At 58.9% G+C, this 20,625-nt stretch overlaps 1 protein-coding gene across 7 annotated transcripts; it reads left to right on the top strand.

The window, feature by feature from the left end:
• Positions 1–4,720: 4,720 nt before the first annotated feature.
• Positions 4,721–18,744, top strand: LOC142823385 (CLOCK-interacting pacemaker-like). Of its 7 annotated transcripts, none has more exons than XM_075914372.2 (5): positions 4,723–4,865; positions 14,628–14,837; positions 16,433–16,551; positions 17,252–17,424; positions 17,750–18,744. In XM_075914372.2, exons 2-5 carry the CDS (start codon positions 14,671–14,673, stop codon positions 18,689–18,691), a joined length of 1,401 nt encoding a protein of 466 aa, XP_075770487.2. In that variant the 5' UTR covers positions 4,723–4,865; positions 14,628–14,670; the 3' UTR covers positions 18,692–18,744. The 7 variants fall into 7 exon arrangements, with proteins under 7 accessions (XP_075770492.2, XP_075770487.2, XP_075770486.2 ...); XM_075914371.2 differs by lacking the exon at positions 16,433–16,551 and adding an exon at positions 12,242–12,433 and having other exon boundaries at positions 4,753–4,865; XM_075914373.2 differs by lacking the exon at positions 4,723–4,865 and adding an exon at positions 12,294–12,433.
• The last annotated feature ends 1,881 nt before the right edge of the window (positions 18,745–20,625 follow it).

Here is a 20,625-nt window from a genome sequence, read left to right as displayed (position 1 = left end):
CTTCCATCCTTCACCTTCCGTCGGCGACCATTCTTCCGTCCTTCACCTTCCGTCGGCGACCGTTCTTCCGTCCTTCACCTTCCGTCGGCGACCGTTCTTCCGTCCTTCACCTTCTGTCGGCGACCATTCTTCCATCCTTCACCTTCCGTCGGCGACCATTCTTCCATCCTTCACCTTCCGTCGGCGACCATTCTTCCATCCTTCACCTTCCGTCGGCGACCGTTCTTCCATCCTTCACCTTCCGTCGGCGACCGTTCTTCCATCCTTCACCTTCCGTCGGCGACCGTTCTTCCGTCCTTCACCTTCCGTCGGCGACCGTTCTTCCACAACTGGGAAGCTTTCACTTAGGAGCATTGGGGATCATTCAAGCAGCATCTACCATCCCATTCACATGCCCACCCTCCAACCACCCCCCTCCTGTCCCACTTTAGGGACCTTTCTCGCGTGCTATTGCTCCGTTCAGAGGCATAATGCCTTATCCGCCTTGGAGCCAGTGCCTGCTCAGCATAGAGGGAAAGGGTTTTATTCACATTATTTCTTGCCAGAAAATAAAAATGGGGGATGGTGACCCATTCTAGACCTCTGGGGTCTGAACAAATACATATAAAAACAAACATTCAGGATGGTCATTCCTTCCACAATAATCCCAGCCGGGGCGGCCCTAGACTAGCTGCCAGCAACTGGTGCCCTAGGTGAACCATGCAATCGGCGCCCCCACCTCCAAACCCCTCAGTGATATTGTACCGCCATTTGGCGCCCTATTTAACTTGGCGCCCTAGGCAACTGTTTAGTTCGCCTATATGGACGGGCCACCCCTGCTCCCAGCACTGGCGCAAGGAGATGGGTTTTCAGCTCTCGACCTCCAAGACGTGTATTTTCATGTTACTATCCATCTGGCACACAGACACTTCCTCAGATTTACACTGGACAATGACCACTGTTGATACATTGTCCTTCCCTTTGGTCTTTCCAGAGAGCCACGAGTATTTTCAAAGGGGCTGGCAGTGGTAACAGCATATTTAAGGAAGCAGTACCTGATAATCTTCCCATATGTGAATGATTGTCTGCTGAAGTCTTCATGCAACATCAGTGACGATGCAGTGCTTCCACAAGCTAGGCCTACAAATAAACAGAGACAAGCCAACATTCACACCTACCCAACAAACCCACTTCATAGGCATCTTTCTCAGCTCCACTAGCGGTCGAGCCTCTGCCACAGGGAAGTTCAGAGCAACCTACACACCATTCACATCAGCCCAAAGGTCACAGCTCGCGACTGCCTCCAGCCACAGGGACACATGGCAGCCTCCACCGTCGTCGTCCCCAATGCCCGCCTGCAATGAGAGGCCTTCAGACCTGGCTAGCTTCGGCATCCAAACCCAAATGGCACAAACTCCTCAAGAACCTCGCAAGGCTGTCCAGTCAGGCTCACTACTGTGGTGGACCATCCCACTACACATATGCAAAGGGGGTTCCATTTCAACACGCACCCCCAACAATCACCATCGCAACAGATGTATCCCTCACAGGATGAGGAGCACACATAGGAGCAAGCACAATGCAGGGACTCTGGTCCACTTCCGAAACCACCCTGCATATCAACCTCCTCGAGCTCAGAGCTATATGCTACGCCTGCCTCCACTTCCTCCCTGTCATCAGAGGCCACTATATAAGGATCATGACAGATGTAGCATGCATGTTCTACCTGAAAAGATGTAGCATGCATGTTCTACCTCTGCACTGAGGCCATCAAACTGGAGGATTTGTGTCTCAAACACATCATCACCATATCCGCCACATACCTTGCTGTTATCCATAACGCCAGTGCGGACAAACTCAGTCATTGCTTCCCCATGCAACATGAATAGGAGTTGGACAACTCCATCCTACATGCTATTTTCCAATGCTGAGGGTTTCCCCAACTCGACCTATTCACAACAGCCCCGAACAAAAAATGCTCAGAGTTCCGTTCCAGAGCAGTCCTGGGATCCTACGCCAGGGGTGATGCCTTTTTCTCCCATGGACCAACATGGTTTTTATGCCTTCTCACCCATATCCGTACGTAACAGGGTCATGCAGAAGATCAGAACAGACAATTCGCAACTCATCATCATAGCATGGGCGTGGCCAAGGCAACCATGATAAACCCTTCCTGACTGGAATGTCGGCCCATCCATCCATCCCACTCCCGTCCAATCTCTTCTCTTAACGCAATGGCCAGATTCTTCCTCCCAACATTGATTGTCTCCACCTCAGAGCCTGGCTACTCAATGGTGCTCCCCTGAAGAGATAGTGTGCTCAGAGCCAGTACGCACGGTCCTCCTGCCCAGCAGGACTCAAGCCACACAAAAATGGAAGAGGTGCACGCAAAAACATACCTCCCCATCCTCTTCACTCGAGCCTTGATTATTTACTGGAACTTAAATCCACCAGCCTGTCTACTAAATTCCATCAAGGTCCATCTTGCTGCCAACACCACATTCCCCCCTTATGCCACAGCATTTGCATATACCCCGACATCAGACCACCAACACATCCCTGGGATCTACCTCTTGCCCTTAACGCACAAACCCTTTGAGCCTTTGGCCACATGCCTGCTCTTATAATTCTCCATGAAAACAGCCTTCCTGGTTGCACCTTCTGGGTCTCAATCACCTCCACCAGAAGGGTGGAAGAACTTGCAGCTCTCATGGCAGACCCTTCATATACCCTCTACTTTTGAGAGTCATGCTTGCACACACCCTAAATTTCTACCCAAAATACATTTTTCCTTACAGCTAAACAACTCCATTCACTCACCAGCATTCTCCCCAAAACCACATACCAATGGTTTTGAGTCTGCCCTGCCCTACTAGACATGCATGGCACTATCGTTCTACCTAAATAGAACTAAACCACTGAGAAGGACTCCTAAGCTCTTTGTCTCCGACGTGCCACGATCTCAGGGAAATTCCATCTCAAGCAGAGATGGTCTAAATGGATAGCCAACTGCATAGGCCCATGCTACTAGCTCCACCAGGTCCAATCTCCTGCCTCCATCAGAGTGTATTCTACACCTTCCATCTCCATATCTACCATCCTCCAGTCATCTGAAGAAGCGGGCTGTGCCCATGAAAGCTCATGATCCCATCTACATGTTTGGTTAGGCTATAAAGTGCTACCAGACCATTTGTTGTTTTTTTTAGTTTTTCCTGTTACAGACTAACTTGGCCACCCCTCTGAAGTTCCTACACCGTGTTCCCCTTGTCAACAAGTGCAAGGCAGCCACATGGGCATCAAATTTCACATTTACACAACACTATGCCCTGTTACAGGACTTGGCAGCCTACACTAGAATGAGCAGAGCCGTTTTGGCTGCAGCCTTCCAGCCTGATCTGAAGCTCCGATTGTCCTAAGGGACACTGCTTATAGTCACCTGAGTGGAGCACCCATAGGTACATCTCTTGAAGGAGAAGAGAAGGCGACTCACCCATGCAGTAACTGATGTTCTTTGAGAGGAGTGTCCCTGGGGTGTTTCACTACCCACCCTCCTCTCCTCTGGCTATGACTATCTGTTGTAGAGAAGCTTCAGGGGGTAGCCAAGTTAGTTGGTATAGGATAAACTTAAAAAACAACAAATAGTCTGGTAGCACTTTATAGCCTAACCAAGCTTGTAGATGGGATCATGAGCTTTTGTGGGCTGTGAACACTCATGATCCCATTTATATGTTTGGTTAGTCTTTAAAATGCACTGATCATGCGTGTGCTATTTATACTCTGACAGTTGCGCACAGCCTGGGGTAAGGGGTACTGCTGAGAAAAGCGCTGATGAAAGGTGCTGGGGTACATCTTGGCTTGTGTGGAGCATCCAACCTGGCCAATCATCTTGAAGAATGTCAGTTGCTGCACAGGTGTGTAACCTCTGCTGGAGAAGCTGGAATGGTGCCAGCTTCAGGGAGTGGAGCACTAAGGCTTGTAAAGCAAAGAACCAGGCCATGGGTGAAGTCCTGGTAACCACCCCCCAGAAAATCTCTACATTTTTAAACCAGCCTCATGGTTTTGGGGGGCAGATTCAGTTATGTTTGCACTTTGTGTCCCTGGCTTAGGATAAGGGCTGCTGCCCAGATAGGGGTTTCCTAGCAGGGACGAGGCTCATCACTTTTTGGGGAGGCAGAGGCTGGAATGGTTGCAGCTGGGAGGTGGGAGAAGGCAGAGCTAGCAGCCCCCACTGGGGGGGGGGGGAGGGCTCTGCTAGAGCAGTGTTTCTTAACCAGTGGTAGGACACTCCAGAGAAGTGTCAACACAAATGAAATTTGGAGAAAACTGAATTTTTGTTTTAAGTTGTTCAGCGTTTTGTTATTTTTGTACTTTTTACACCCACAACTTTCATCACCTGCCCGGCTACGATTCAGTTGTTTAAACGAATGCGGTGCAACAGTAGAAGAAAATGTGTGTGTCTGAGAACTAGGTCCTGGGGCTACTTATATATTTTGGAAGAAGGGGGACTTTATGAAAAAAAGTCCGAGAAACACCCTGCTGGAGGACAGATTCACGAGCCCAGGCTGGGGGGGGGGTTGCTGGGAGATGCAGAAGGAGACAGGTGGGGGGGCCTCTGGAGAGGGTGGGACCAGCTGCACCCCTCCCCCTACGAGGAAGAGGACCAATAAACCCCGCCCTCGCACATGTCTCAGCGTTCTTTCCACGCCCCTCACGTGGCCACGCACCAGGCTCCGCTTCCGCACGTGGCTCCGGGACCGCACCGCTCGCCCCGCCCCCTTGGCAGCCCAGCGGCGATTGGTTGCCGGCACTGTCAGTGCGCTCCATGGGCGGGACCAGAGCTGGGTCTTTGTGTCTGAGTCTGTGCGCTGGAAGAGTCGGGTCGAGAGGCAAGTACCGACCCCCCCGCCCCGCCCCCTGGGACCCCGGCCCGCGCCCCGCCCCCTGGGACCCCATCTGCCCCGACCCCCCCAGGCCTGCGCCCCACCCCCTGGACCCCCATCTGCCCCGACCCCCCCAGGCCTGCGCCCCACCCCCTGGACCCCCATCTGCCCCGACCCCCCCAGGCCTGCGCCCCCACCCCCTGGGACCCCATCTGCCCCGACCCCCCCAGGCCTGCGCCCCACCCCCTGGACTCCCATCTGCCCCGACCCCCCCAGGCCTGCGCCCCCACCCCCTGGATCCCCATCTGCCCCGGCCCCCCCCAGGCCTGCGCCCCACCCCCTGGACCCCCATCTGCCCCGACCCCCCCAGGCCTGCGCCCCCACCCCCTGGACCCCCATCTGCCCCGGCCCCCCCCAGGCCTGCGCCCCCACCCCCTAGGGCCCCGTCTGTCCCAGACCCCAGTTCTGTGCCCCCACCCCCTGGGGCCCCGTCTGTCCCAGACCCCAGTTCTGTGCCCCCACCCCCTGGGGCTCCTCGAACTACCCCCGGTCTCCCAGTCCCTGGGGCTTCCTGATCTGCCCTGGGGCCCCCCCAGTTCTCTCCCTCCCTGAACTCCTCGTGTCCCCTCAGTTCTCCACCCCCCAGATTCCCTGGCCCCCCCAGGTCTTTGCCACCAAGGGCCTGGGGTTCCCCCATTTCATTCCCAGCACAGTGCTCCACCTTCAGACCCCCAGGGCTCCCTGAACTCCCTTGAGGTGAGAAACAGGTTTTGACCCCCTGATTCCTCATCCTGGAGACCCCTCTGCCTCCCTTGGGCCCCTCAGTCTTCTGCTCCTTGAGGACCCCGTCTTCCACCCTTCAGTCCCCTTGGGCCTCCTGATCTCCCCTCGATCAACATGCAGATACTGATCTGACTCCTCCCCAATTTGCTGCCCCCCAACGTTCTCACATATAGACCCCCCCCCTGCCTCCCAGGACCCCCCCATTCCAAAACCCCCAAACCCTTGCAAGGCGGGAGGCAGGTATTGGTCACTCCTGGATCACACACTCACCCCACACACACTCCCTGTCTCTGAGATCACCCCCCGGACCTCCCTGAATGCCCCCAGGGTGAGGGGCAAGTACTGACCACTCCAATCACCTGGCTCCCCCAAACTCTTCTGAGGTCTCCCAGTTCTGTGCTTCCTTTGGGCCTCCCAACTCCCCTGAGATGGGAGGTAGCTACTGGCCACATCAGCCCCGCAGTCATCTGCCCCCAAACCCTCTGGATCCCCTCTGAACTCTCTGGGGCAAGTGGCAGAGTCTCCTAGTCCTCCATCCTCCAGTGTGCCCCAAATTCCCATGGGGTGAGAGGCAGGTACTGGCTTCCCTGAAATTCCCTGGGGCTCTCTCCCCTTCCCAACTCCCCTGGGCTTTCCTGAATGTCTCCCAGGAGGAGGCAGTTACTAGCCCCCCTGGGTTCCTCTGCCCTCCAAACCCTCTTCCACCCTGAACTCCTCTGGGGTGAGGTACTAGTTCCCCCAGAGTCCACTGCCCTGATACCCCCCCCCCCCAACCTGCTAGGCCCTCCAAACTGTCCTGGGCTGAAAGGCAGGTAGGGTCACCCCTGGCAATCCACTGGAATGTCCCCAAACCTCCAATTTCCCTGAACTCCCCTGGGAAAAGAGGCAGGTACTATTCCCCGGGGCACCTCTCTGACAGCTTCTGGCCCCGTCTCTCCCTGGGATCCCCCTAATCCCTCCCTGTCAGAATTAGGGGTGTTACGAGGCAGGTAATTGACTAATCTTGTAGTTGATACAATTTATCAATAGGGGTAGGTGCTCTGTCCCACACGGGTCCAAGAGCAACCCCCACTGCAGCTCTGCAGTTCAAATGTAGTCATGACTTTAGGCGCCTACTAAATTTAAAGTGCAGAACCGCAGTGGGGGTAGGTCCTGGACGGCCTGGCCTGGTTCTTGGGGGGGCTCTAGCTCCGAGAGCAAGCAGCAGGTACCCTGGGTAACCCCTCCCGCATAATACCTGTTCTGCTGCTTGGGTTCCTTCTGGGGCGGGGTGCTCCCTTCTTGGAGATGGAGGGGGGTTTCAGGGTTAGGATGCATGTGTGTGGGACGCTCCCACGGATATCTGCGTGGGGGTTGCCCTGAGATGTGGGGGGGAAGGCTCAGGATGGCGGTGTCCCCCCAGATATGGGGACATCTCAGGACTGACACCTGCTGCTTTATGTGGTGGGAGGGGACACCTGCGGCAGGGCCGTGGGGAGCTGGCCTGAGGCTATTGTGGGTTGTTGCTTTGTCGGGTTTGCTGCCAGGCCCTGGGCGCTGCCTGCTGGCAGGTCAGAATGTCCCTTGCTGAGCAGCGTGGGAGAGGAGCTCCCTGTGGGAGGCTGGCTGAGGCCCCACTCTTGCAAGGCTCTGTCCAGTGCCAGGCTGGCTGCACGGTGCAGAGAAGTGTTGCCACCGTCGCACCCTGGTTTGAAGACAGCTTAGTTGCTGGGATTGGGGCAGGACCCCAGGGCCCGGACAGTGCCTGGGAGCTTTGCCCCTGCTGTGCAACTTCTCCAGGCTTTGCATGGGCTGGTTTTGGGTGTGGGGCAGGGCCTAGCATGGCTTCCAGGGCAGCTCCTTGTTTGTGCTGCCTGCAGAGGGCGGCCCCGTGCCAGGACGGGCAGCTCTGTTGCCCAGAGTGCAGGAGCTTCCCAGCCTGGCCTCCTCCAGACCGAATCCCAGGGCAGGGAGTGCCACTGGGGAGCGAAGCTGGGATCTGTGGGAGTAACCTGGCTGCTGGCCTCTTGTGGCGTGTTGGACCAGGTGACTGCAGCCTGTGTTAGATTGGTCCCATCCCTGAAGAGCGAGGAAGGGAGCTGGGTGTTATCTGGGCGTGAACAAACTAGCAGGGGTGTGGGAGGCAGGGACCCAGGACGCTTGGGTTCTATCCCAGCTGATGGGGGAGGCTGGGCGCCAGGACTCGGGGGCTCTGTCCCAGCTCTGGGATTGGGCTCCCAGGCCCTGGGACCTAGTGCAGATCTCTGGCTCCTGGCTGGGACACAGGGAGCTAGAAGCCGGTTCTCTCTCTCCGTGGGGGCTGTATGTGAAGCACCAAGGGGTTCCAGTGGAGCTCACAGCCCTTTTGAATTTCCCGGTGTCCCTGCACAAGGACCGTGTGGGCTGCCTTGGTGCCAGCACTGAGGTGCCTGTGTGTCCAAGAGGGGCGATGCCTTGCAGTGGGGTGAAGAAGGAGCCTCCCCTCCATTTGTGGCCCAGCCCTTGCCACGAGGACAGAGAGGGGCTTTCCGCGGCCCAGCCAGACGGCTGGGCTGGGCGGGCCCTGGGGAGGGTTAAACACGCAGCAGAAAGCGGTGTTGGAGAGCTGTGCCTGAGTGTGTCTGGATGGGACTGCAGGCCGGGAGCCTCCCCTGACTGACCATGGTGACCAGTCCCTTGGCCTGGCCCTGGCAGGGCAGCAGCTCACTGGTTGGTGAGCAGCAGAGCCAAGAGCAGGGACAGGTTGAGCGGATGTGGGCTGTGATCTCCCTCCCCCAGCTATGCCACTGACAGGCTGGTGAGGGCAGGAGTGGGTATGGGGAGAGCCAGGCAGCTGCAAGGTGGGCTGCAGGGGCAGAGGTGGGCATGGCCTGTCTCCTCAGGTGTTGGAACCCTCTGGGCTGGGTGTCCCCTTGCTCCCCACAGCTAGGGCATCTGAATTGCCCCCTTCCAGCCATGGGCTCCTCCCTGAGCAAATTGGCACCAATTCCTTTCTGGCTGCTCCCCCCGCCCCAACGTTGCAACCTGGTGTGGCCTTCCCTGGCCAGAGCCAACTGGGTAGCGGGGGGGCAGGGGGCTGCAGAGGTGGGTCTCTCCCCATGTGATGTTGGACAAATGGTGTCCCCCCGATAGTGTTGCAGGGGCCTGGCTGTGATGTGGCTGCTGGCCAGGGGGTGTGCAGCACATTCATATTCCAGCCCTCACAGGGCTGCACCATCTGCCTAAATCTGCAGGCAGCCCGAGATACCTGCTCCCGGGGGGTTGCATTATTGGAAGGTGCCGAGGGGCCTGCTGGAAGTTCGATGTATGTGTTGAACGGGGGGGGGAGGGGGGGAGGGGAGCCACTGGTGATCAAGATCTGCCCTGGGTTGGTCAGGAATTGGGTTGGGAAAGTGCACCAGCCGGGCCAGGGAAGCTGACTAGAGCTAAGTGGGTGCATTGGGGTTCTGTGTGTGGCCCTCACGCAGGGTTGCCAGATTCCACAGGTTTCCAGTCACGTTGGTTTTTTCTCTGAAAGTGCCAGTGTGAGGCAAGGCCACGCGAAGGGATTGCACACAACATTGACTGTGCACGCCACGTGCGCCACTGGCACAGCCTCAAAATTCTAGTTACACAAGCGCAGGGAGCAAAACTGCCCTGGCCCTGGAGACCGGCTTGGTCACAACAATCTTGTGGCTCACTGAGATGAAAGAGGCCGCTCACTAGCCTAGGTTGCCCATCGCTGGGCAGGGAGATCAGTGGTTTCTTCTGGCCTTCAAGTTTTTGTCTTATCAGCAATCTCAAGCCCCTGTGCCCACCGACTCCCCCCCTCCCCAGCTCCCGTCAGGGACTGGCCTCAGCAGCCTCTCCTCCTTGGCCCAGCCCTCTGTGTGCTCTCTGACAGCTGCAGCAGTGCAGCTGAGGCCTCTGTGCTTGGCCCCCATGAGCAAAAGGGAAAGACTGAGAAAGAAACGGCCTTGGCCCTCTGGGCTCCGAGTTCCAGGAATTCACCAAAGGCCTCTGTTGCGTACTGGGGGCTGGGCAGGAAACCGTCTGGGCTAGTGCCCAGCGGTGGTACAGCCAATTGCTGCTGCGTGCCGGGATATATGTGGCAGGTGCTTCCTGGGCCACGTTGTGGTCATGGCAGCGAGTGGGAGCGGTGCCCACTAACGCCACTTTAAGGGGCCCAGAGTTCACCAGCTAGTGACTAGCTTGGTCTATGCTGAAAACTTGCCCCATGTCCCCGAGGGCCGTAGTTGTGCCAACCTGACACTGGGCATGGGCGCAGCTGGGTCGAGGGCAGGCCGCTGCTGACCGCATGCGCACCGTGTGCTAGTGTCTCTGTGGCGTAGTCATGGTGCCAGAGCCAGACCTGGACCCCTGAGGCATGACAAATCTTGAAGCCCAATGTCCTCGGCAGGCCATGAAGGAGGACTCAGCGTCCGATTGGACCCCTGGCAGGACAGGGGCTTATGACAGATATAGAGGGCAGGGAGCATGTCTCTGTCCTCTCCTGCAACCAGTGTCCCCTGCAAGCTATGCACTTGGGCAGCTGTCCAGGAGAGATTCGAGTGTCCCCCAGTTGATTAGCAGAGCACCAGCAGCCTGCCTTTCTGGTGATGGTGCACATCCACACCTGCCTTGGTGCACAGAACAAAATGTATTCTGCACATGGAAGGAAAAACAATTCATTGCCTGCAACCCTCCTCTGTCTAAGGACAGCATGAAATGGGTGCTTGGAAGCACTTTGAACAGCCTCTGTCCCTGTGCATGCTGTGTTCAGGATGTCTCTTACAGCCAGCCCCACCCACCAGCTGGGCCGTGTCCCTTGGCGCCATTCCTGAGAGCAGTGGCAGCTTGGGGATCCTCTTGGCTCTCTAGTGTCAAACCCTGCAGAGGCCAGGCCAAGGCCCCAGGGCTGGAGGATGAGAGTGCAATGCCTACGTCCCTGGCTGGCTTCAGGCTCCCTGGATCCAGTGGAAGCAGCTGAGGATGGAGGAGCGGGTGGGAAGGGGGAAGCCATGGGTGCATCTCTGCCTCGGGGAGACACACTGGAAGGTGGGGCTGGGCAGGCATCGGCGTGAGTGTACCTGTACCCTCTGGACCGGAGTGGAGGTGATGCTGTAGACGTGACAAGCCCGGTGTCCCATTCCCTGCACGCTCCCTCCCCCCTTGGGAGCTGAGGGGAGGTGTTTTATAATCTGGAACTGCAGATCCCAGCCTGCTGGGGAGGCGAGCCATGGGGCCGGAATTCAGCACGGCATGCCGGGAGCTCTGTAGTGGGTACCAGTAATGCCCTGTGGGGTGGAGGCCGTTCATGAAGGGTGAGCCTTATGCGGGGCAATGGGGCGGCGTTGGCACAGACAGAGAATGAGACTGGGGCAAGTCCATGACAGAGCCTAGGATAGAACTCTGGCCCCCAGCCCCCCACTTCTGTAACCACTAGATTCCACGCCCCTTCCAGGGCTAGGGATTGAAGCCAGGAGTCCTAGCTCTCAGCCCTCCCTGCTCTAACCATGAGATTCTACTCCCCTTCCAGAGCTAGGGACTGAATCCCTGGTTCCCCGCTTCAACCAGTAGACTCTGCTCCCCTCCCAGATCTAGGACTCCTGGGCCCCTCACTGCTGTAACTACAAGATGCTACTTCTCTCCCATTCCAGGGCACCCTTAGGAGGCATGTCCCCTAGTGCCTGGGTCAGCTGGGCCTTCCTGCTGTCCCTATGTTCAGTTTCGTGAGGCTGGCCCCAGGGAGGGCACCACCTGCCTGGCTCTTCCAGGACAGCAAGTCTCCTTCCCCTGGCTGGCTCTGTGGGACTGGGGCAGCTGGCAGACAGCTAGAAATGGCTGAGGAGAAGCGGGGGATCATGCTGGTGGAGGGGCCAGGGCAGCTGGAGACGGAGAGCCCAGCTGTGGCTGCTGCTGTAGCCTGGGTGCTTGGGGTGAGCTCTGTTCTTGTAGCCTCCCCAAGGAGCAGGGCACCACAGAGCGGTGCCTCTGGCAGCTCTGGGCTACCTGCTCTCCGTTGCACCCCTCTTGGGTAGGCCCAGCCCTGCCCCGTCCCAAGGCATATGCACGGCCAAGGCATAAGCTGGGAGGCATGCCACCTCTGGGCTCAGGGGAAGCGTGGTGCAAACACACACATGGCTCTGCACCTGATGCAGCTTGCTCAGCCACCGCCCCCGTGTCAGTGCAGAGTGGCTGCTGGAGCTATGTGTGGCTGGCGGAGCTCTGAGCGGTGGCTCTGGAGTGGGCAGCTCTCCTCCCATGCCCAGGGCTGAATACCTGGCAGCTGGGAGGCAGGATTGCACCGTGCAGCTGAGGCCTAGGCACATGGCACCCTTGGAGACCAGCACTTCAGAAAGCAGGCTGGGAGTCAGGGAGGGGGACAGACCCTTCTATGTGAGGGGGGGGTGGCAAGGACTCTCACTGCAGCCCCTCTGCACCAGGTCCGGATCCCACTACTCACCCGGCTGTGGAATCACTTGCCTTTCTCCAGGCTCTGTGTTCAGTCTGTGCCTCCTTCCTCTCTCCATACAAGTGTGTTTCAACAGGGTCCCTGGCCGGGAGGGAGGCTACCCTGTGGCCAAAGCAGGGAATTGCTGATTTCTTTCTCACCTTTGCTGGGGCTGTGTTTTCCCCAGTGGGCTGTGCTGGGTGCCGAGTTGCAGAAGATCTGCCCCAGTGTGATAGACCTTGGCAGGTGGCTGCAAGAGATGGCGATTTCTCTGTGGGAGCCAATGAATGGCTGTACCATCCTGCCGGCCCGTGTCCGATGGTTCCAGTAGCATTGCCCTTGGGTTGCTCCAGTCACTCCAGTAACAAAGCTCATTCAGGTGGGTGCAATTCCACCAGGACTGACCCCTTGGGTTGGATGGGCGCTGCTGGATCACAAGGATTCTACTTGGGTGCTGCCAGAGCCAGTTGGGGCATTGGGTGGGGTCCTGGGCAGGTTAGACAGGATAATTGCAAGGCTCCGTTCTGGCCTTTACTGTCTGGGACCAGCCTCTGTGTGGTTTGTAGCCTCTGTCTAGGTGAGGCTGCTGGTTGATGTGTGCTCTGGGATCATGCCAGCCCTGCTGCTTACTTTGCTCTGATCTTTGGAGATTGGCTCTGCCCCTGCATTTTCCCAGTCTGTGCCAGTGGTCCTACCCCAGCTCCCCCCTGCATTGTACCCTCCTGTGCCCCTGGTCTGCTCACCTATCGTCTAGCAGTCTGGCCTCCGGTCTCCTAGGCTTGTTCCCTCCCCAACTGGGTCATGCTTCCTTCCAGTGCCCTATGCTGGCAGCAGTGGGGTCAGCTCACTCACTGAGCTCCTAGCCAAGTCATGTAACATAAGAACTAGGGGTCATGAAAAGGAATGAACAGGTAGCAGGTTTAAAACAAACAGGAGAGGAAGTAATTCTTCACTCAGAGCGGTCAACTTGTGGAACTCCTTGCCAGAGGACATAAGGCCAGGACTTTAACAGGATTCAAAAAAGGACAAGGTCCATCAGTGCTAATGAGTCAGGATGGGTAGCGGTGGTTGATGTCCCTAGCCTCTGTCAGAAGCTAGGAATGGGTGGCAGGGGAGGGATCACCATGGGCATCCAGTGGCTTAGGCTCTGCCTTCCCCAACCACCAGCATGGCCACGCCCACACTCTGCCCCTAGAGTGCCTGCTGTAGGCATTCTGGGGGTGGAGTGATGCTTCCCCCAGCACCTGGTCTCCCTGTGGCCCTGGCCAGGAGGCTGGAACCATCTCCTCCCCTCCCCTAGTGCTCTGGGAGCTGCCCACAGCTCCTCTTCCCTCTCCCCGGTGCTCGAGGGAGGCTGGGGAGCACTGGGTGCACTGCCCTGCTGAGTCGTGCAAAAGCTCCCCTCCCCCCCCCCCCCAGTGGTTGCAGTGCAAAACCTCAGCCTGGGAAGCTGCCCAGGGAAGGATAATCGCCAGGGGCCGGGCATGGCTGGGGTATGAGCAGTTCAGAGAGAGAGCCTTTTCCTTGCCCTCCACTGCAGAACCCTCATCCCTGCCTAGCTGCTCTAAAGCGTCCTGCCGGGGCCCTGCCCAGCCCCTTGTCCCTGCTCTGCCCTGCCCCCTCTGTGCCCTGCCCAGCCCCTTGTCCCTGCCCTGCCGGGGCTCTGCCCTGCCCCCTCTGTGCCCTGCCCAGCCCCTTGTCCCTGCCCTGCCGGGGCTCTGCCCTGCCCCCTCTGTGCCCTGCCCAGCCCCTTGTCCCTGCTCTGCCCTGCCCCCTCTGTGCCCTGCCCAGCCCCTTGTCCCTGGCTCTGCCCTGCCCCCTCTGTGCCCTGCCCAGCCCCTTGTCCCTGCTGGGGCTCTGTCTTGCCCCATTCCCCCCGGTAGGCGCTGCCGAGCAGGACGCACAGGGGGCCGCGCAGCCCGGTGGCGGCCCCCCCCCCCCACGTGGCGCGCTGCCCCGCCCCGCCCCCCCACGAGGCGCGTGCTGCCCTCCGCCACGTGTTCGCGCGTGTGCCGAGCCGAGCGCGCCCGGCCCCGCCCCGCCCGGGTGTCTCGCGGCTGCGCCCCGCGTGGGAGGGACGCACGTGGCCGCGCAGGTGTCCCGCGCCCCGCTGGGATTAGAGGCGGGCGCGGCGCCGGGCGGGTTCCTGCCGCGTGGGGTGCGCCTGGCACGTGATGGTGCGTGCGGGCGGGGGGGGGCCTGGATCCAGCCTCTTCCCGCGGGGGGGCGGCTGGGCACGCGTGGCCGGGTGGGAGCCGGCTGCACGCGCCTGCCGTGGGTGCCCCCGTGGCTGCTGAAGGAAGCGGCTGCGCTGCCTTTTGCGCCCCCTCCTGGGATCATTGGGGGGCGCTGCAGGAGGGGGGCGGGGTCCATGTGTTCTGTGGCCCGCACCCTCTAGTTCCTGGCAATGGGAGGGGGTCAGTGCCTGCTGGGTAGCATCCGGAGCGACCCCCCCCCCCCCCATGCAGTGCTGCAGGAGCGGGACAAGGGGAGCTGCTGTTTCGGGAGCAGCAGGAAGTGGGGTTCTGGGGGGGCCTGTCTCTGGTGCCTGATCCTCTGCTCTTCATCTTCAGGCCTTGAGATGCCTGGGGAGAACCCGCCTGCCACGGAGCGGCCATGTCAGCCCCTCATGGAGCGGGGCGTAGCAGTGGGACACGCAGCAGCAGTGAGCACCAGCTCCAAGCGGTGCTCAGGGCTGTTGGACAAGCCGGCTGCGGGCAGCAGGAAGGCCCCCAGTGTGCACCCGCCAGCCAGCGAATCAGAGAAGGACTCTGGCTTCTCAGGTAGAGATGTGTCCTGGGGCAGCAGGTGATCCCAGCCTCCCTACCACATTTCCTGGCCTGGGAGGTGACTGCTGGGAGGGATGGGGGCATGCATGGGGCTCCCAGGATTTCACTCCAAAACCAGGCTCTGGAATTGCTTTGTTTCCTGGGGGAGAGGCAGCAGGTAGCCCAGAGCTGAGCCTACCTCTGGGGATGAGAGCCCTGGGATTGCTGGGGCCTCAGGCTAGGGTCCCCCCAGCGCCCCAATGGGAGGCTCCCCAATGCTGTTTTCTGTCCCGCAGCTGCAGCCCCATCTCCTTTGACATACAGGCTACGTCTACACTGGCCCCTTTTCCGGAAGGGGCATGTAAATTTCACTAGTCGTCGTAGGGAAATCCGCGGGGGATTTAAATATCCCCCGCGGCATTTAAATAAAAATGTCCGCCGCTTTTTTCCGGCTTTTAAAAAAGCCGGAAAAGAGCGTCTAGACTGGCCCCGATCCCCCGGAAAAAGTGCCCTTTTCCGGAGGCTCTTATTCTTACTTCAAAGTAAGAATAAGAGCCTCCGGAAAAGGGCACTTTTTCCGGAGGATCGGGGCCAGTCTAGACGCTCTTTTCCGGCTTTTTTAAAAGCCGGAAAAAAGCGGCGGACATTTTTATTTAAATGCCGCGGGGGATATTTAAATCCCCCGCGGATTTCCCTACGAGGACTAGTGAAATTTACATGCCCCTTCCGGAAAAGGGGCCAGTGTAGATGTAGCCACAGTGTGTTGGGCCCGTGGCATATAAGAAAAGCCCCCTCCTTCCCAGGCTCATTGCGCAGCATTATTGCTGGGCCTTGTGTGGTGATACAGGTAGGCTCCAGGGTGGAGAGAGCCATGCAGTGCTGCTCACCGTTGCAGACGGTCCAGAGCTGCCCCCCAAACATCCTTTGGGGGCACCAGTCTCTTGTTGCCTGTTCTCTGTTGCCCTCTAGAGGGCATTGGCCTCTGTTGCTCTGGGTGAACATTGTCTGCTCTTGCAGCCCCCAGCTCAGAGCTGATCTGCCAGGGGAGCTGGTTCAGTTGCCCCACACTTTCCCATATAGAAGGTTTTTGTTACCTCAGTATAGAGGCTTTGCCCCCCCCCCCCATTCCCAGTGTCTGCAGACCTATAGAAGGGTCTTGCCTCCCCCCATGAAATTCTGCTCCCATTTTGCTGAGTGGTGGGAAAATCACCATTTCCCTTCCCCGGTCTGAGTTGTCAGCAAAAGTTCAGCAGTGGCTGCAGTAATAGTGAGGTGAGGTGCAGCTGCTCCCCAGGACCCCACGGAGGACTGACCCCTCTTCCTGTGGTGAGAAGAGGCAGTTGGCCTGGACTGACTCGCTCGTCTCCCCAGTGCATGGGCCCAGTGGCCTGTCATCCTGCAGGGGACCCATATGGCAGGGCTGTCCTGACCTTCTCCCAGCACATGGCCTCAGTAGCCTGTTGTCTGGCAGGGGCGAGGGGCACGCAGCTGGGCTGCCCTGAGCCCCTGACCCCTCCTTCACCCAGCTGCTGACTCTGCCTGTGGTCTCTGAAGTGGGGGCCATGACCCTGTGCTCTCAGAGATAAGGGGTGATGTGATGATCAATCCAGGAATGCCCTCCAGGCACCCAGCCACCATGCGAGGAGCTGGCAGAGTTCCCTGGGGACCGGACCCATCTGTGCAGCAGGCAGTAAAGCACAGCCAGGAGGAGAACAAGGACCGTTCACAGGTGCTTCATCCCTGGAGTCCCATCTGTCCTGGGGAACCAGCGCAGGATCCTGCGGTTATGGACAGCATCACCATGTAGAGGCACAGGGATGGGTCTAGGGCCTGGGCTTTCCTCACCTCTGAGTGTTTGACTCTGTGGCCTGGACAGCATCATCCCTCCTGCCCCGTGAGACTGCAGGGGATTGGGAAAGCTGCCTCAGAGGGTCCTGGGGAACACGCACGCCTCTCATCTGGAGCCTGCCCCGTGGACAGAGCTTACAGTGGGGCTAGGAGCTGGCTCTGACTTTGTTTTGGCCTTGGAGTGTCAGGGAAATCGGGCCTGTCCTGTGCTGCCCTGTCTCAGCTGGAGAATCCCCCATGGGGGATGCGGTGCGATGCAGGGGCTTGGGCCCCCTATCTCTCATGCCCTAAATGAGCAGACAGTGGGTGCTGATGAGACTCCAGCCCATGGCAATGCTGCGCCTAGCACCAGACTATGCAGGAACAGACCCACGTGTGGCGCTCTGGCAGGGCCCTCACACCCCTATCTCTGGCTTGCAGGACTGTCTGAGACACTGAGGCCATTTGGGCGTGGGGGCGTACAGACAGCTGTCAGGGGTTTGCTGCCTGCTCCTCTCCCTGTGACTTGAGTCTTGCCACAAGGTAGCCCTGGTACCACCCCCCTGCTGCCTCTCATGCTCTGCTCTTGTCCCCCTATGCAGACACAAGTTCGGAGTCTTTGAGTACGCTGGATCAAGCTGACCTAGAGGAGCCATCCATCTGTGCCTCGCACTGGGCAGCCAAAGGGCCGAGGCTGCGGATGGCGCCGGGTCTTGACAGCACGTTCGCCAGATTCACCCCTGTTTACATTGTCAAAAACGTTATCCTGAAACAGGTAGCCCTCCTGCCCACTAGACCTGAGTCCCTGGAGTTCAGGCACGCCCCAGAAAATCAGCAGCACCCCAAAGCTGCAGGGATGGGACTAGCTGTCCCGCATGGTCAGTGGGGAGGGAGGGCAAAGCAGCTCTGAGCCTGATGAGGGGCAGTCCCTAGACACAGCTGTGCTTTCCCAGCAGTTGCACCGGTGGCATGCCTGCCAGAGGGAGATGGAGAGCAGAGCTAGCACTCACCAGCCCCCTTGTCCCTCCTGGCCCAGTTTCCCAGGTCTCAGTGCTCAGAGTCCAGGCAGCTCACCTTCCTCTCCTGCTTTTCCTTTGCAGCCCCTGGGAGCCTCTTCCAGTGCACAGCTCCTGGCCTGGAGTGGCCAAGCCTCCCCAGACACTGTGCAGGGCCAGGCCCGGCTCCTATTCCTCCAGCAGCCCGTGTCTGCAGCCACACTGAAGCCACTGCTGCCTGGCCGGAAGCCTCAGGCCAAGGACACCTACCTGCCCATCCTCAACGCCTACCCCAAGATCGCCCCCCACCCAGGGCACAGCCAGGAGAGCGAGGCTGCAGCCGGGTCACTGCCCCGAAGTGGCAATGCTGGCCATGCCAAGAGCAAGCGTTTCTGCCTGGAGGAGACTTGGGTGTCGTCCTCGCAGTCAGATGCCCCCGCCAGCAGTGGGCTGCGGGAGAAACAGCACCTGGGTGGCACCCTGCCAGTGACTTCTGTTGGCACCTTGGAGCCACTGTCCCAGAACACTGTCACTTCGTCCACAGAGCTGGTGTGGCCAGCCAATGGTTCTGTCACGGCCCAGGGGAACCCAGCGCTCCTGGACCTGGCCGAGGGGAGGATGCTGGCTAGGGCCTCCAAGAAGCTGGGTTCCAGCCTCGGGAAGCAGCGGCGCTTCCACAACACAGTGGAGATCCTGAGGAAGTCGGGGCTGCTGGGTGTCACCCTGCGGACCAAGGAGCTGATCCGGCAGAACAGCAGCACCCAGCGGGAGATCGCGGAGCTGCGGGAGCACGCCCGGCTCCTCTGTGAGGCTGTGCAGAGCAACGACTCCCAGGCCTGGGCTCGGCTCCAGGAGGCAATGAGTCTGTCTGCCTCCTACTGGGCCCGGAGAGGCACAGGCCCCCACATGCCAGCCAAAACTAGTTCCCAGAGCCGAGGGGCCAAGGTGGCCTCTGCCCCCACAGACTTCAGCGGGGAGTCCCCGCCCAGCTCTTCCTTGAGCCTGACTCTCTCCCTGGAGCCCTCAGCGCACGCGGCTCTGCCTTAGGCCCTGGCACCGCCACTCGCTCGCTTGGCAAATAAACCTGCTTTGAACACACACCACTTGTGACCGAGTTCCCAGGCCCCGTCCCTCCAGTCTGGCAGGCAGGGCCAGCCGCACTCCTTTCTAGTGAGCCAGGCAGGGAGATGATCACTCATTCCTGCTGCAGCCTGTGCTGCTTGGCTCCATCCCCTAGTCCTTGCCCAGAGCCTGGCTCCAGACTGGAGGGGCCTGGCTTTGCACTGCTGTCTTGGGCCGCCTGGAGCCCCTGGCCCAGCCTTTGTGCTACATGAGCCGCGCTAGGGGAAGAGGCTGTGTGCCAGGCTGGGTACGACTGGCCCTTCCCACATGGTGGAGAGAGCTGATAGCTTGGTGCTCTGTGCCTGCATGGCTCTCTGTCCTCCCCCCTTGGGACATCAATGTAGCCAGGGTAGGGGTGCTCTGTGCCACCCCTGGGCTGATGTGGAGGTGGGTTACAGGCTGGCAGGGATTCCACGGAAGGGCTCTCTTCTGTTGCCTGCTCTAAGGCCTTTTGCGGGGAAGAGAGCTGGGGATTTAGCTGCCCCATGCAGGGCTAGTGCCTGTGTCTGCATGCCCAAGGTCTGTGCCCATGGGCTTCTGGTGCCTTCCTCCCCCTAAGGGAACGGGTCAGAAACAGCTGCAGATTCCAGTGATTATCCATCACCCTGATCCTCTCGCACAGCCAGCACTGATGTGCCCACTCCTCTCCCCAGGCAAAGCCTGCTCTAGGCCTTCACCTGCAGCACCTGACATGGTGCCAGTGAGGGACATACTGAGGCAGCTCTAGGGTCACCATGGGGTGCTGCCTTTAGCCCTTGAGGGAGCTAGCCTAGCCCCCAGCACTGCAAAGCTCCAGGCTGGTGGGGTGTTGGTCACTGGCAGTCAGTGCATCTCCCACCAGAGGCTGTCCAAAGTCCAGGGCTACATCTACACTGCAGGCTTTTTGCGCAAGAATGGCTGTTCTTGCACAGGAACCCACAGAGCAGCCACACTGCCTGCCTGCTCTTGCGCAAGTTGATTTATAGTAAAGCATGGGAAAAGAGGGCTTCTTGCACAAGAGCTGTGCTCTTTTCTAACAAGTGTAAGCTTTCTTGTGCAAGAGGGCAGTGTGGATGCTCGGCAGGGGTTTCTTGCGCAAGAAAGCCCTATGGCTAAAATGGCCATCAGAGCTTTCTTGCACAAGAGAACATCCACACTGCCATGGATGCTGTTGCGCAAAGCACATGGCCGTGTTCTTGTGCAAGAGTTTTTGCACAGGAACCCGCCAGTGTAGATATAGCCCCCTGCTCGGGGCCAGAGGCAGTGGATATAGATCAGCGTGCAGCAGGGGGCTGAACTTCAGAATCTCAACCATGGAGCTTCATATGTTGTGGGTGAAGGGATGAGCAGATGGTGAGAGGACCTTGTGGTTCTGCTGCCTCCAGAATCCTCCTTACCCTCCAGGGCAGGGGACTGAAGCCACCTGTTAGCAAGAGCCAACTGCCACTCAGGGCAGTGCTGGGGAGTCAGGCCTGGGGGAGAAGTTAGGAGAGAGCAGAAGACCATTTTGGTTGAGTTATTCTGTCTCCCAAGCCTTTTCCCAGCCCCAGGTGTGGTTAGGGGTCGTCTGCACTTGCACTCAAGTTTTACAACTGAGCTCACAATTACGGTAAATTTCTAGGTCCAATTATTCCAACTATTTTCCCTCCTCCTGTGTTCCCCACCCCCTTCCTAGGCTCCACAGCCCCTAGCACCTCCACTCCAGTGCCCATGATTCTGAGTGGTCCAGCAAGGCTAGGGGTCTGGATAGCAAAATAAGAGGAACTAGAATTGCTTGTGTATCAGCATACATTGGATCTTGTTGGTATTACTGAAGCCTGGTTGGAACTGTTTGCTTGACTGAAACCTTAAACTCAACAGTGAGAAATGAGTCAGGAAGG

The sequence above is a fragment of the Pelodiscus sinensis genome, chromosome 18, assembly GCF_052426305.1.
Source record: "Pelodiscus sinensis isolate ZL-2025 chromosome 18, ASM5242630v1, whole genome shotgun sequence".
Taxonomy (NCBI): Eukaryota; Metazoa; Chordata; order Testudines; family Trionychidae; genus Pelodiscus; species Pelodiscus sinensis.
Note: the sequence above shows the minus strand (reverse complement) of the source record. Positions and strands in the feature narration are given on the sequence as shown.